The sequence below is a fragment of the Anarrhichthys ocellatus genome, unplaced genomic scaffold (genome assembly GCF_004355925.1).
Source record: "Anarrhichthys ocellatus isolate YVR2014 unplaced genomic scaffold, GSC_Weel_1.0 scaffold7, whole genome shotgun sequence".
NCBI lineage: Eukaryota > Metazoa > Chordata > Actinopteri > Perciformes > Anarhichadidae > Anarrhichthys > Anarrhichthys ocellatus.
Window position 1 is genome coordinate 419,870 of NW_022280037.1, and position 14,782 is coordinate 434,651.

The 14,782-nt window shown below is 46.1% G+C and overlaps 1 protein-coding gene across 7 annotated transcripts in view; it reads right to left on the reverse strand.

Moving 5' to 3' along the window:
• ralgapa2 (Ral GTPase activating protein catalytic subunit alpha 2) overlaps positions 1-14,782 on the reverse strand; it is an 85,386-nt gene that overhangs the window by 21,757 nt on the left and 48,847 nt on the right. For all 7 annotated transcript variants that reach the window (XR_004212769.1, XM_031847145.1, XM_031847142.1 and 4 more), the window contains 6 exons: positions 12,755-13,592; positions 12,027-12,098; positions 11,232-11,355; positions 10,963-11,118; positions 8,107-8,265; positions 5,240-5,367 (listed from right to left, as the gene is read on the reverse strand). Coding sequence is in view for 6 of the 7 variants with exons in the window: in XM_031847145.1 (XP_031703005.1) it covers positions 5,240-5,367; positions 8,107-8,265; positions 10,963-11,118; positions 11,232-11,355; positions 12,027-12,098; positions 12,755-13,592 (1,477 nt within the window). In the remaining variant the exon portion in view is untranslated. The remainder of the gene's footprint in view (positions 1-5,239; positions 5,368-8,106; positions 8,266-10,962; positions 11,119-11,231; positions 11,356-12,026; positions 12,099-12,754; positions 13,593-14,782) is intronic.

Sequence of the window (14,782 nt, forward strand, 5' to 3'; positions counted from 1 at the left end):
TTACACTTGAAAGTAGCACTTCTATTATTATGGCAAATAAAAGACAACCCTTATTTCTCAGAAAGGTTGCAGTTCGACACAAACCGAACACACGGTGCTCAACAATGTATAGACACACCCATGTTTCAGTTACACCAGAGGCACCACAAAATAGAGGCAGCTTCTGTATACATACAAACACAAACACACTAACAGGCACAACAGTTTGACACCAGCAGTGTGTGTACGCTACCACAGGCGGGGCTGTGGGTCCCTGCTGTTGGCCGTCTGGTTCCACGCCTGCTCTACCTGTGTTTAAAAGGGGCGGCCCCCGTGCTCAGACCTCAAGAGTGCAGGCTGGGCTGGGCCCCCAGGGCTTTCATGGTGTGGGTGCCATGCAGCGGACGCCTTTTGTTACAGGCTGGGTGGCAAGAGGAGGAGGAACCGATGTCGGGGGGGGGGGGAGAAGAAAAAAATAAAAAGAGTAATGCTATGAGTCATTCTGCATTAGCAGCAGGGGGGGGAGGCGGGGGGGGGGGGGGGGGGGGGGGCAGCGAAGGGAGAGAATACTTTTGCATGTTGTATGAAGCTAGACGCCATATGCCATCCGAGCTGGGCTGCCTCCTGAGTCAGGGCTCTTGGTTTGACAGGCCTGTGCTTGCCCCCTCCTCACCCCCAGCGCTACCCCCTTCTCCCCTAACTAACACCCTCCTCCCTCTGGGCCCTCGTAGGCTCCAGCAATGGGCTGGGCAATTGCTTTGGTTGTGCATGGACTGCACTCTGTGTATTTGTGTGTGCGTATTGGAGGGGTGTGGGGGGGTACTCAGTGATCTGAACACATCGGACATTGTCGTGAGTCCCGGTAGGAACAGCTGGTCAGCTGGAGAGCAGGGCAGGAGGGGGGTAGGGATAAGGAGTGGGAAGAGATGGGAGGCAGTGCGCTACGCTGATAATGGGATTAGGTTAAAACATTCAGTGGGGGAGAGACCCCTCCTCTCTGCGTAGCCCCCCAAATACTGCGTAAACTCTCAACCGCTCTATTAAAGCCAATGCCAGCCTCCGCCCAAACCACCCTGGCCAACTCCAAGCAGGGACACTTCAACTCAGAAATGGCCCCTAACCCAACCCCCAACTACCTACCCACTCCACATCAGCCAACTGCCTCCAACTAAAAGGCTTGTATCCAGTAAATACGGACACACTACCAGACAGTTAATATAAGTTGCACCACATGTCATGGTCATGTATTAAGAATGTTACTGTATATTGGAAACAACTCTTGGCATTTTTATAAGACCTTTTAGTTGGCCAGTCCTGTTTCCATAAACAGGAAGTTGGCTAGTTATCCTCATATCCGCTCAGACCATTGCATGAAACCAGCATCAAATGACTAGCTTGGCGTCTCACTGTGCCCAGTCAAGCACCGTGTTCCACAGTGATATAGACTGCTGAGTATTATCTATGAGACTGCCGACAGTTATGGCACAACAGCTGGCAAATTAGACCTATCAACGATGCTAAATAATTCATGTGAGACAACACTAACATGGCAGATCCTATTCACGACATCCCATCATGCATACAGGCGCACTTTCGTCTCCGCTAGGTGAGGAATCTTACAGTATACAAAAGAACGCACTGTCGTTGGACAAAGACACAGTGAGAGTGGGACAATAACTTGCTCAGAAGGGGTGTGAGAATATGTCATTACCAATGCAGTGACTGTAATTATTATGATGGCGTCAGGGGGGGGTGCAGCAACAGCACACAAAGGAGTGCATACAGGATATCATGTCCATTATGTTTTTCAGTATACGTCCATTGAAATTATGTACATCTCGTTTTGGCATTCAGGGGAGTAAGGGGACTGTAGATATGCTCACACAAGCCTGTGAGGGAACATGACAGACTTCAGCACTGAAAGGATCAAGCATCCCTCTCTTCTTTCTGCTACTGCACACACACACACGTATATACACACACACCACCTAAAAGCCTGGCTCGCATGACTGGCGATGGGCAGAAACAGATTATGGTTATTGATCGCTGCCTGGAGATGGATCTGTGTGTGCGTGTATGTGTTTACGTGTGTGTCAGAGCAGAGGATTGGGACTAAGGGCAGTGTGCAAAAACTATTGATTTTGTCCAGTAGGGAGGCTATGTCTCTGAATCAAGGTCAGTTTTACACTGTCTCACCTATTAGAAACTTGCCATTTCCCCGACACACACACGCGCAGACAATTTTTAGCCTCAACAATACCCCCCCCCATCACAAAGAGCGATGCACGGCACATCAAACTCAAGTGCTTGTTGAAGAGAGAAATGAATCCCGTCTCCTGGGTGAAAACATTATTCTACAGTGACAGTATGAAGGATCTTCATGATACAGTAAATGGCAGCAGACGGCGAAGCCATTCAGTGACGGGCTGGGTTCAGGTGACACAGACAAACTCATTGTGTCTTCCAAGCACAATCTATCGAACACTGTGTGCATGCAGTAAGTACCGTAAACAAAATTACATTCATCCATTCTACTCCGTTGCTGATGAAAAAAGAATGGTGTTTTTATAAACCCTTAAAAGGGAAAATCCGCTACCAATCAGTAGATGTCCAGTCAGTGCTGATGGTGGCCCTGGCTAGCCAGAGGCAGAGACTGGGAAGCTCAAACAGCAGCCTTTAAATATTCCTCGCATCCAACTACGTCACTGTCATGTCAAAGGCAATAAAAACAACCGATTTTGCTTCTGTAAACTCTACTTTCTGCGTCAATAGAGCACACACTGAGGAATCTATCGCCTCGATATACAACATTTACCATCCACACTGAATGGACGTCCACATAACAAAGGTGGTGATTTTCCCCTTTAAGTTGTTTCAGATTGAACATTTTGTGGTCTCAATTATTCAAAATGCCGCTGTGAAGGGTGGACTAGTTGCAGACAATACACTTAGGACACACAAAGCCAGACCAGCTGCATTTTCCATCAGGGACATAAATAATAGATGATACATTACGAGTTGTCTGCGAGGGGGCTTGTGATATGATGCAAGGCCATGGTTGTGTCTTCTTGACGGAAGAAATTGACACAAATTCTAACTGACAATGAGAGCCGGACCCTGTGCGAGAAAACAAGTACACAGGTTACACAAACCCTCACAGTTCAGAGATTGAGGAAAAGGAGAGAGGAGGAGACAGAGGATGTGATGAGCAGAAAGAAAGACAGCAAAGGGGGGAGTATCTATCTGAAAAACACTGTTGCTGGAGGTCATTTTTCATTATCAAATCCTATTAGCCTGAGAGATCCTGTGAGCGTTGCGGCAGACTGCTGGAGTACTCTCGAGCCTCGCGACGGAGCGGGAGAGGGGGCCACAGTGCCATACTGGCCTTTTATCTGTACACACAGGGGTCATATAGCTTCTCTTTGAAGAAATATTCAACTAATTACCTTGGAGAGTGGCCTCACGGGCAGAGAGGACAGTGTGGATTGTTAAGGCATTGTGAAGGGGTAAAGTAAGGACGAGGATTTTCCGTCTCGCACAAAAAAACACATCCCAGAAAAAAAGAAGAAAAAAAAAAGGAGATAAAGAGCCTGAGAAAATGGAAGAATGACTACTGGAGAGGGAAAAGTGCAAAAAGGCTGGTATAATACAACAGCAAATCCAATGGAAATATAAAAGAGCAACTCCACAAGCCTTTCGCTTCTGGTTTATGCCAGCGCTGATCATTGTGCCAGTCAGGACATTCTCTGAAAACCTAAAAACGGGCTTATCACACGGCATACACCACACGTACCATTTTTGGCTATTCATTAGTTAATACATCGCTTCTGTCCTCACAAGCTCTCAAGCTAGGCAGGAAAAAAAAAACAGACATGCAGATACTTGTGCTGGCTGTGTGCTTTGCCTGGCACATTCACTCATCTCCACTCTTGGAGTGTGCGAGGCCTGGCAGCCTATCAGTGCCAAAGCTCTAGAGGCAGCGCTTATCTCCTCTCATAGATCATGCCTTTGTGCTGTCTGCTCCTCTGCTAAGGAATGCCAGGTAAGGCTTTTGTGGCCCAGCACAGTCCCGGTACTGTCCCCCCCCCTCTTATCCCCTGAGGCTCACAGAGGCAGGCAGGCCTGTGGCTGGCCCCCCTCTGGCACCGAGAGTCACACTGGGCTAATTCACTTGGCGTCGGGTAACAGACATCTGTCACTCAGGATTCCCCCGGGGACGCACAGACAAGGCCTGATGTGGGGGGATGTGATGCACTGTGAAACGCATACGGGCAGACGCATACTTACACACACCCAACTGTAAACAAAACAACATACGCAAGGTGTGTTGTAGGATAATTAAAGACCAACAGCCTTTTTTTTTGGGGGGGGGGGGGGTAAATGACAAGGATACAAAGACCTCATAATAATTCAAAAATATTTCAAATATGTCAACGTTTCAAAAACAACAGAAGCTAACCTTCCACCCAAATGAAACCTCCTCGGGGGAGGTTTCTATAGCAACTGCCAGAGGGGCAGCGTGGTTCTGGTGAGGCGGTGCCATACATGCTGTCCGAGGAGGAGCGGGGCGTTGAGGGAGATCAGGTTTCCCCCCCCAGGGGCCATCCCGACTCTGCCCCTCCATCTCACCCCCCGACTCTGCGCTGCTGGCATTCACATGCTAATTCATCTCCATTGGTGATTACACTCCCTTTAAACCAACTGACAACTACAGCTGGAGTCAGGCTCTTAACGGCACACTGTTGGGATGGATGGGTGGAGGGATGAGGGCGAGTGTGTGTGTGTGTGTCTGTATGCACTTGTATGCGTTTGTTGAGGGTGCTCTTATTTTTGGCTCTCCGTGTGCTCCATAAAACGGTAGTGATAGATGATGACACATTATCTGCGCTCCTGCCCAAAACAGCCTCACACAACCTCCCATGCTGCTCCAGGCTGTGAAACAGCCCCGGCCTAATAGCTGTATGTAAATCAGCCAGCCCATAAAGATCACTGTCAGCACTCAGCTGTGTGCGTTGGCTGACGTGACAGGCACGCCACATGTCTCAATGAATTTACCCAAACGGGCCACTGGTGGTGCTGAACATTTAAGCTCAGCGGTGTGGATGCATCTAATGCAATCATCATAAAAACATCGCTAAATGTATGCTCATAACATTAACGGTTGATTTTTGAAAGAATGGTTGCATTCCTCTGACGAGCCATGCATCGTATGGTACGGTGAATGGTAAATGAAGCAGAAGGCTTGAGGAGTAAAGGATACAAGCTCTGGTAGAGAGTCAGCCGGGACTTGACAGCTCTGCTGGCATTGATACAGGTGGCCCGCACCAAGCTTGGCAGCAGCGTCCCGGTGATGATGGCGCCGTTAAACAGCGGACCGAAGAAAGGAACCTGGGGAAGAAAGAAGAAAAGAATGAGAACTTGAGGCAACGTGACGGTCCAAAGCTAATTTGGTCGGTGTCCTGTCATTGTGTATGTAAGCATCCGCAAATTAGAAAGAAGAACAACAAAGTTTTTAATCCTTTCTTTCGTTTTTTTAACCGTTTCTCCATCTGTTTAGGGCAAGGGTTCATGATGAAATTGAATTTGTACCTAGCTTTGCATGACAACCACACATATCTAGTGTGAATCAATGTTAGGCAAATTAAATTAAAATGACAATCAATACTAAACAAAGCCCTCGTATTGAGCTACCGAACAAACACAAAGGGGCAATATGCATTTTAGCGGCAGCGTGTGATTGTGTGTGGGTACACGCGTCTGTTCATGCATATTGGAAAGGGGCCCTTAATCACTGATGCTCAATGGTCGTTGACCTGGAAGTTGACGTGAATGTCAAAGTCTCCAAAAGGTCCTGCTGTCTTCAACTTGGTAGTTCCGCTAGTATAATAACCAGTCAAATTATACAATAAATGGATTTTCACCAGAAATGATACGGACCAATTAACTTGATCACACGCTAGAAAACTTGGGTGACACTGTGTAAATCTGAGTAGATAGCTTTACAAGGTGTTGGAGGTGGAGGCAGTTTAAGTTTTCCAAGTCTGGAAAAATGTGCTGGCTTGCATGTGTTGGGGTTTGGGGGCTTTGGCTTTAGAGACCCTCTGAGTAACATGTTTTACGCACTTATGTGAACCATCTGCAACCATTGAAGTATTTAATCGTGACGCACACTTGTCTTTGTGTGGTCATTGTTAGGTTTAAAGGGAACATTTCAGCAGAAAGAGTCAGAGGCTGCTGCTGCTGCGCAATGCATCCTGGTACATGTAGGCACGGCAAGCTCCGGAGAACTCTCGGTCAATACAGCACACACTGAGGAATTTATTACTTCAACTGACTACATTTAACCAACACTGATTGGACATCCACATAAAAGAGGGCGGATCTAAACAGTCTCTCACAGCATCTTAATATATGCAGTTAGGGTTATATCATTTAGATCCCCAAAGAGATGAAGATACAATGTAACTACGATCATTTATATGGGTAATAAAGTTTATATGTAACAGAGTAAATAACTGACATTTACGGTAAAATAATTAACACCATCTGAAATAAATACACCCCACTATAGGAATACATAAGAGTGAATTCTAGGGGCTGGTCTATGACTATCAATACACAATAATTGGATTGGTCCATGATTTAAACAAGTTATTTCTTAATAGGGTATTAGATCCTCTGGGGCTGTTGTTATACTCCGTACTGTCCTATTGAAAATAAGCTGACATTCTATTGTTTATCGCATTTTATTATGTACTTCGGTCATCTTTGAAAAATGACTCGTTTAAAAGACCACATTAAAGATGATCAATGAGGAATTCCGTGAGGAATACAAAACAAATGACATCATTTGTTTTTCATCTGAATAATGTTCAAATAGAAAATATTGTGAATATATCTGAACATCTGAAGGCAGACATTCTCAGAGAAAGAAATATTCTTTAGAAGGCCACACATCGAGTGCAGTACTTCAGAGTAGCCAAGATGAAAGCTAGTCAGCAAAGGATGGTAACCATCTCTGAGAGCACATACCCACAGTGTGGGTAATAATGCACAGCTGGAGTAGGGGAAACTGAGAGTCTTCAGACAGAAACCCTAACAGGAGAAAGGACCTATAAAACTCACGGCAAAGTCTGAATAGGAAGCGAGGAGAAAGGCTTGCTTTAACTCGTGAGCAGAGACTGGAAATTAGTGCAGTGCTGAAAATAGCCAGAGTGGTTTTCTTGCTAAGTGTGCCTGGAGACTAAGACACTTTGCTATGGTTCAACATCAAAGTGTGATTTCCCCCCTCAGGTCCGAGCCTAAGTCCACCCACTGCATCATTTTTTTAAAAATGCAGAAAAGTGGACAAGGGGCAGAGAGATTAAACAGAGCGCACTTCCGTTTGACGAAAAGCCTTGATGCACCTTGAAATGAGAATTACACCCCGCGGTCACTCCGCCTCACTCTCCCCCCGCTGGGAGACTACTTTGACTGGAGAAAGTATAGGCACTGGATGTAGCAACTTGAATTCAGCCACGAACCCTAGCACCTCTGTCTCCGGAGAGTCCGTCCGCTCTCCTGCCGGCTGAAGTCTCCCAGCGGTGGGGGAGCAGGGACCCAGATTTTGTAAATCAGTGATTCTTGACGTAGATTAGATCAAAAAATTACTTTGCAAGATGTGGGCTTTCTATAAACAGTAGATGCTGTTTTGAGGCATTTTTTAACCGTGGAATGCAGATTTTTTAAATAAATTTGGTAAGAAATGTAAATATTAACAGCAGCGTTGATGTGTTTCATCAAAGTGAAGTCATATAATACAGTTTAAAGCTTAAAAACATGAAGTCACTCCTTAAGTTCATTATTTAATAATTATTCTAAGTTATTTAAGTCATAGAAAGGGGTGGGACCTTATAGGTGTTTTCAAATTTGGTGTTGAATGTTTACTGTTCATTTTATTGGTTAATCTGTTTTCTCATTATTTGTTACATATTTATCAAAATAAACCTTTCTTATCTAATCTGAAAAGCGTTAGTATAAAAGGAAAAGAAGCTCACTTATACATTGTTTGACCACATGCAATAACAGTAACTTCCCACTTCCATTGAGTTGATCCATCTTGTATGTGTGTAGTTTATAATAGTTTACCTGTGGTTTCTTCATGATCTGGATGAAGTACATGTGGTTCTTCATTGGGTAGATGATAATCAGCACGTCTCCAAAATCAGTTGGGATGATGCCCCGTCGGTAGTCCCTGGTGTGCTCGGACCACACTATGTGCACCTCGTCATTTCCCAGGTGACGCAGCTGTAAACAAACAAAATCAGTCGAATCAACTTCCTGGCGATACGTGTTCTTGTCATCATCCTACAGTGATGATGACAATAACACATATTATTGAGATCAGGGCATGTCGCTAGGTTCAACCAGCCAGTACCTTTAGCTCACACCTCTTAGAGTGAACTAGTGTATAAGAGGTATAGGAGGTATGTGGAAGGGGATAATAAAACATTATTTACTGCATGTATTCTGAAGATAAAACATGATTGCAGCAGGGGCAAGAGCAAGGTGACTGCCAACAAGTCTAAATCACAAACTTTGAAATCAATGTTTTAAATAGGGGTCTGGGCTCTGGTTTTGACTCTTTTTATAGCTTTTTCATTACAAATTCAAATTGCAAACAAAAATGAGCAAAATTGAGCATTTCAAAACCAAATAATTCGAATCCAATTGACTTCCCCCATCATAGATTAAATTGCTTCCCATTTGCACACTATTCACAAATCCAAATGAAACTGGGCAGGACAAGAACGTATACTTAAATGACAGGAAATTGATGGATGCTAGCTTGAAATAGGTAAACAGCTCCTCCTTTTCCAAAGTAAAACAGAGGGACACAGTCACAGTATATTCTCGCTGTATTCTGTGGATCACTTTTGCCTCTTTTCACTGCACGGTTGGGCTCGACTCGACTCACTTTCAGTACCAGGTTCCTTTTCTCTTTTTGGTTTTCCACTGCGGGTAGTAGCTGGTAGCCCAGTGATGTTTTCTGGGGTATCATGGACACTGAAAAGTGAGCCTCTACTCAGAAGAAAACATCTGCCAATGTACTGTGGGCCTAATGAGCCATTAAGAAACATGCCCTCGCCACCAAAAATGCAATTAGCACATTCTATTATAAGCCCTTAATTATGGTAATACGGTAATCTTAAACAAATCCACGGCATGCTGATTACTGGAGCTCGCCAGTTCTGTCCAAGGATCAGCAGGTACCAACCAGGTCAGTCACTGGGACAATTTCAGAGAAAATGTTGAATATGCATTTGCGGTAGACAATTAACACGGGGATGTTAATTTGGGTTAAGATATTAGCATTTGGATGAGCTTTAACAACAAGTTTAATGAGGATGCTTATGCTCTAGTCAATCATCTTCTGCACCCGCCTAGTTACTCCTTTGTTAATCACATCTAAATGTTTGAGACTTCTTTTATAAAATGGGATTCAAGTCAAAGGCTCTTGTCCAATTAGCCCTCTTTGACCTCCCGCCCAGCCAATGGGCTTCACACATATGGAGACAGCAGACCACAAGAGGCTCCTTATCAAAACAACCTGCAGCAGCCCAGTTAAGCTGTGGTGCCTGGGGGTGAATGCGATAGCTAAGGCACCCGTCTATTTCCCTCTCTTTCCACAGAAACACACACACACACACACACACACACACGCACACACTCTACATGGCCTGACCCCAAACCTGCAGGTCGTTTCTATAACCGCATTACGGAAGCCAGCTGCTACTGCTGCAGCCTGCACTGCCCTAAAACCCACAATTGGATTGAGGAATTCATGGTTTTCCCTATTTTCTTTTTGGTTTAGCTGGTTATTTTTTTTTTACCCTCCATCGTCTTCAAACAGGCAATCTGCCCAGCGAGAGCTCCCCCAACCCGTCACTCCCACCACGGTATGCCTCTACGGTTGCAGGCATTAAAGTGGGTGACTGCTGGACTAAAAGTGTTATTTTTAAATTGACAGGGAAACATCCTACTTGGACACAGACGAAGTCCGTTTCTCAATCAATTTCTTCACTCCACTTCCTCTTCTCTCTGCCCTGCATCCATGCACGCAGCCAGCCTGCCAATTTCTGTGCAGCCCGTGAGAGATCTGTGCAAGGTGAGCCTGAGCAATTACGGAAGTTCCCGGTGAAATGGATGGAAGCGGAGTGGCAGCACACTCTACTCTGGGCATGGCCATCCCTCCAGCGCCTCACTCTGGCCAACCCAAAACCCCAAAATCTTTACTTAGGCTAACTAATTTTTTGCGGCCACTAAGCACATGTTCAGGATGGGTTTGGAATGAGTATGGGGTTATTTGTGAGACGGAGAGGGGGACGGACTGTGGAGGCCTGGAGGGGGTTGGATATGAGGAGAGTCTGATGAATTTCCCTTCTCAGCAGGGTACTGTATGAGAAGATTGGCAGCACGGGCAGAGGCCTTGCGGCTCATTTCTTCGTGCTAACTGCTACTGGTACACTACAGCTCAGAATCCCACTGCAGAACCCAATCGATCGCTCCTGTGGCGGCAGCAGGAATTGGATAAAAGGATCCTGCCGGTATCCGGCCGGCGCCTGCCCTCGCAGGGAGAGCTAATGGCTGAATCCAGGCCCTGGTCACAGCACACAGGGAGGGGGGCAGGGGCTAGCAGAATCATAGTCATTACCGCAGCGGCACATGCCCTCTCTTCACTCGCGCGCCTGCGACTCTCTACTCCTCAGGTCTGAATGGCCAGGGTCACTAATCAATGCCCGCACTCTGGAGTCACACCTCCTGATCACAGCTTAACACAGAGCTGAAGGCTACAACAACATACTGCTATGGGCAGGCAGCACTGTGTAGCCATTTCACCACTTCAAGCAGGCAAAGCAGTATTCTTCTTATTTCCGACATACTCTGGATTTGAGGTGTGCAATTCCTACGATACGTATTATGATTATCCAGGACTTTTGTTACCTTTTTGGTGAGGCAGTCATTGGAATCAGATGGCATGCGAGTGGAGACGTGGAAGATGGTTTCCACGGTGGAGGTAGCGTAGTAAGGAGCTGTCAGACCCGTGCTGCCGTTCCTCTGGAGGCCACCCATAAAGCCACAGTGTGTGGCCAGTTCCACCTGAGGGACACATGTACAGTTTAATGCGTTGAATGAGTGCGAGTGCGTTCATATTTGGGCTGTATCTGCGGAAGGCAGAGGATGTGTTGATTTGAGGGTGTGGTTGTCGGCACCTCCCATCCCAGTCCAGACACAAAGTCTTCATAGGCCTGGCTGCCTGCGCTGTTAGACAAGATGGAGCACTTGTCCTCTTGGCCCTCTCCAATGTAGAACACAGCAATCTTGTGTGTCTCTCGGCTACGGAACAAAACACATAGCAGCCTTTATTAAAAAACAACAATGTTATAAGCACAACAGAACTTTCAAAGCTCCTCACTACTCTTGCCACTCAAGTCCAATGACTCAAAAGACTACACCTTGTTTATCAAGGTAAATTGTGTTTTTCCGGCACATTCTATCACTATCCCTCCGGCTCGAACATGATTTTAAAAAGGATGGCAGCAAAGGCCCCCCCATCTCCTTTCCCTGTTGCCATGGCAGTACATCACGCTAGGGTAGATTTAGGGCACTTTGCATGCTTGCGCACAGGTTGCTTTTGCCCAACCAAGTCGGGCCATCTGGGAGAATGAAGCCTAGTCCTGAGGGAAATCGTTAATAAGCTCCTGTCATGAGCAATGAGTGGTGTACTTATTGATTGGACTAAGAGAGGCACAGTAAGAGAAGGACAGCAAGAGTGATAGTGAGAGACTTCCAGGGCTGTGATCAACAGGAGACGGTACAAATTAGAAAGATCATTGGGGAGGAAGGGAGGGAGGGAGGGAGTGAGGGGGCAATATAATCAGCATGGACCAACTGTGTGATTTATAACCTGTGTTAATTTAATGTAGAAATAGGTTTACTATAGGGCTGCAGTGACAATTTGATGTTTAGCAGATATATATAGAGATATAAACGGATGAAGGTATTACCACTGCCTGGAATCCAAGTTCTTCAGTTCCCTTAAGAGTTTAGAGTTCTTCTTCAACAAATGGAAACTTTTCCTGTTTGACAAAAACAGTCTCGATTACATGTGATATTTTCAATTCTGCATGAACAGCCATTTGTGATATAATAAAGTGGCATGATCTAGAAGCAAATTGTCCTAAAAAAAACATTTTCAACCTAAGTTTTGTTTTTCAGACATGATTAACAAAGGCAAAAAGGTCACAGGTGCAAACAGCAATCTCCTACTAGCTGTGTACACGTTGCACCATCACCATTAAGAGGTGTAAGCTTTTCATTTACGGGGAGGCATGGGAAAGATGTGGCTCTGCAAGGTAGACCTTAGTGCAAACAGCTGGGCACTTTTACCCTGTGGAGAGGAGATTAAGGCACTCTAGACTGCACAGTGCTTTTAGCTTTGCTCTTTCTCTCTTTGAGTAACGAGCCAACAGCTGAGTTACTTTGAGGAGGAATGATGTAACTTGGGTTCAAAAACAGGATGTGGACCGTAGAGGTTAAAACACAATGTTGTGTGTTATTATTTCTGTCATGCCACTTACATTTATCATGTGGTTTGCAGACTGAATGATAAAGAAATACATTGAGAGCAACAGGCCCCTGTATGACTTCTTACAACCCCATTTGACTCTTTTTTTTCTTCTAGTACAGTGCAAACCAGAGCACTTAATGAAGCCAACTTCATTTGCTAGTGTACCTGCGGTCCCACGAGTTCATGCCAAGGTCATTAAGCAGCAGCCGGCAGAAGTAGAAAGGAGCTTTTGGTTCCTGGTGGGAGGGTTCCCTCTGGCAGGCAGCCCGAAAGCTGACATCAGCATCCCACCTCCTCACTTGCTCTTCCTCCTGCTGAGTCTGATACAGAATGGCCTCCAGGATGGCGCTCTCTTGCTCTAGGTTCATGCCATGGGGCGAGGAGGCGGGCTGGTTGAGCCTGAGCTGTGGCTGGGGCAGGCATTCCGGGCTGCTGTGGCCCAGGTTCTCCAAAAGCATATCCAGAATATCCACCTCCTCCTCCTCCTCACAGCAGTCAGAGAGGGAGTCCGAGACGAAGCAATGATGTTTGTACGGCCCCTTTGTTGGAGAGTTGGGCTGGTTTCTGCTGTGAGAGGCAGTAGTGGTAGTCGAAAGAGGGCGATCGACTGCATCAAAAACGTCTGCATCAACAGAGTCTTCCTCGGTGGTGCAGTAGAGGATTGCGCCATCCCACGAGTATTTGCCCGAGATGTCCCGGACGATGACGCGCACTTGGGAGGAGGGTTGGGGGGGCTGTCCGACAGTGGGGGTCTCGGCGGGGATCTGCAGGTAGGACACCAGCGTGCTGTCGTTGAAGACGAACAGCTGCAGGTTGGGGCTTTTGAAGACCTCGGAGGACAGCTCGGACGACTCCACATACGGGTTGTCGTGGTTCTCGCTCACGAGGCTGTGGAGAAGGGCGGGGCCGCCGCTCAGTGGATGATGGCCCAGATGGTTCACCAGGTGTGTCATGACCATCCGCGCTGTCAGGGGAATCAACTCCATGTTCCGACGGCGCTTTTCTGGTGAAAGAACGAAGGCAGGGAGGTAAAAATACTGAGACACTGGCTGAAGGAAAATACACATGAGAAAGTGTAAAACCTAGTCAATGGTTAAAGTTACTGATGGGTTCAGAATAAAGCTGCACATGGGGCAGCTTCTTTTGTAATACATCGTACGGCCCGATTTCAAAGCCCCACATTTGTGTGTAGACATGCTATCATCCGTTAGCTCTTTTTTTATACAAAGCCAAATCTCATTCATGATTACTAATAGGCGTACTTTATTCATTTCTCACAATAGCTCTGGCCAGCACACCTCTGAGTAGGTAGCATCTAATCATGAGACAATTTTCAAAAGCCCATTGAGTCATCTTACAATGGACAAGCATTGAGACTGGCTGAGTGCTAATGAGAACCACCATCTTTACATGCTGCTTAATAGGACTCTACTTAGTGAATTGCATCTATTTTTTACTCCCAAGTGCAAGGCATGACGCGCTTTATTCTGCAATGATGTGGGAAAAACAAGAAGATGCACTCCTGCATTGTGACAGTGCTATCAATACCATCATCCCCCATCAAAGTGGAGAAAGCTCTTTAGAAAGCAGGCCAAGCTGCATTAGAGATGCACTAGCCCTTTGATGTGACTTGATCAATATGAGGTGGGGGACATGAATATAACTAGGCCGGCACTCTTTGGTTTGCCCTTTTGATAGTGTTTTGTTATTTCTACTAAGAATCTCTGCAGCTGTGCATCAGAGAGCAGAGGTGTGGTGAAATGTTCCGGACGAAAGCCACTGTTCAAATGTGACATTGTTTCAGGAGCACTGCACATTGTATTTGGGCTCTCTAACGGACTTTTCAGAAGTTGAGGACACGAGGGAGAGAGAGGATTTCATTGCCTAATGGAATCACAAGGTCACAAAAAAGAAGGGAAAAAAATCACATATTTATCTGAACCCCATAATGGGTCTTCTCTCTCGGGCTGAGTACTAATGCGAACATCAACCCTGTGATGGTTGATTTCCTTTTTATACTTTTAATAAGATATTGACATTTAATGGAGTGGCTCCAAATGGAAGGGCTACTCAGAGTATGCTTTTCCCTGTAATCCTTTTTTGGATGGTTTTTTTTGGGGGGGGGGGGGGGGGGGGGGGGGGGGGTGGTTGTGTTGGTTGTGGGGGGGGGCGTGGGAGGGGAGAGCTTGATTC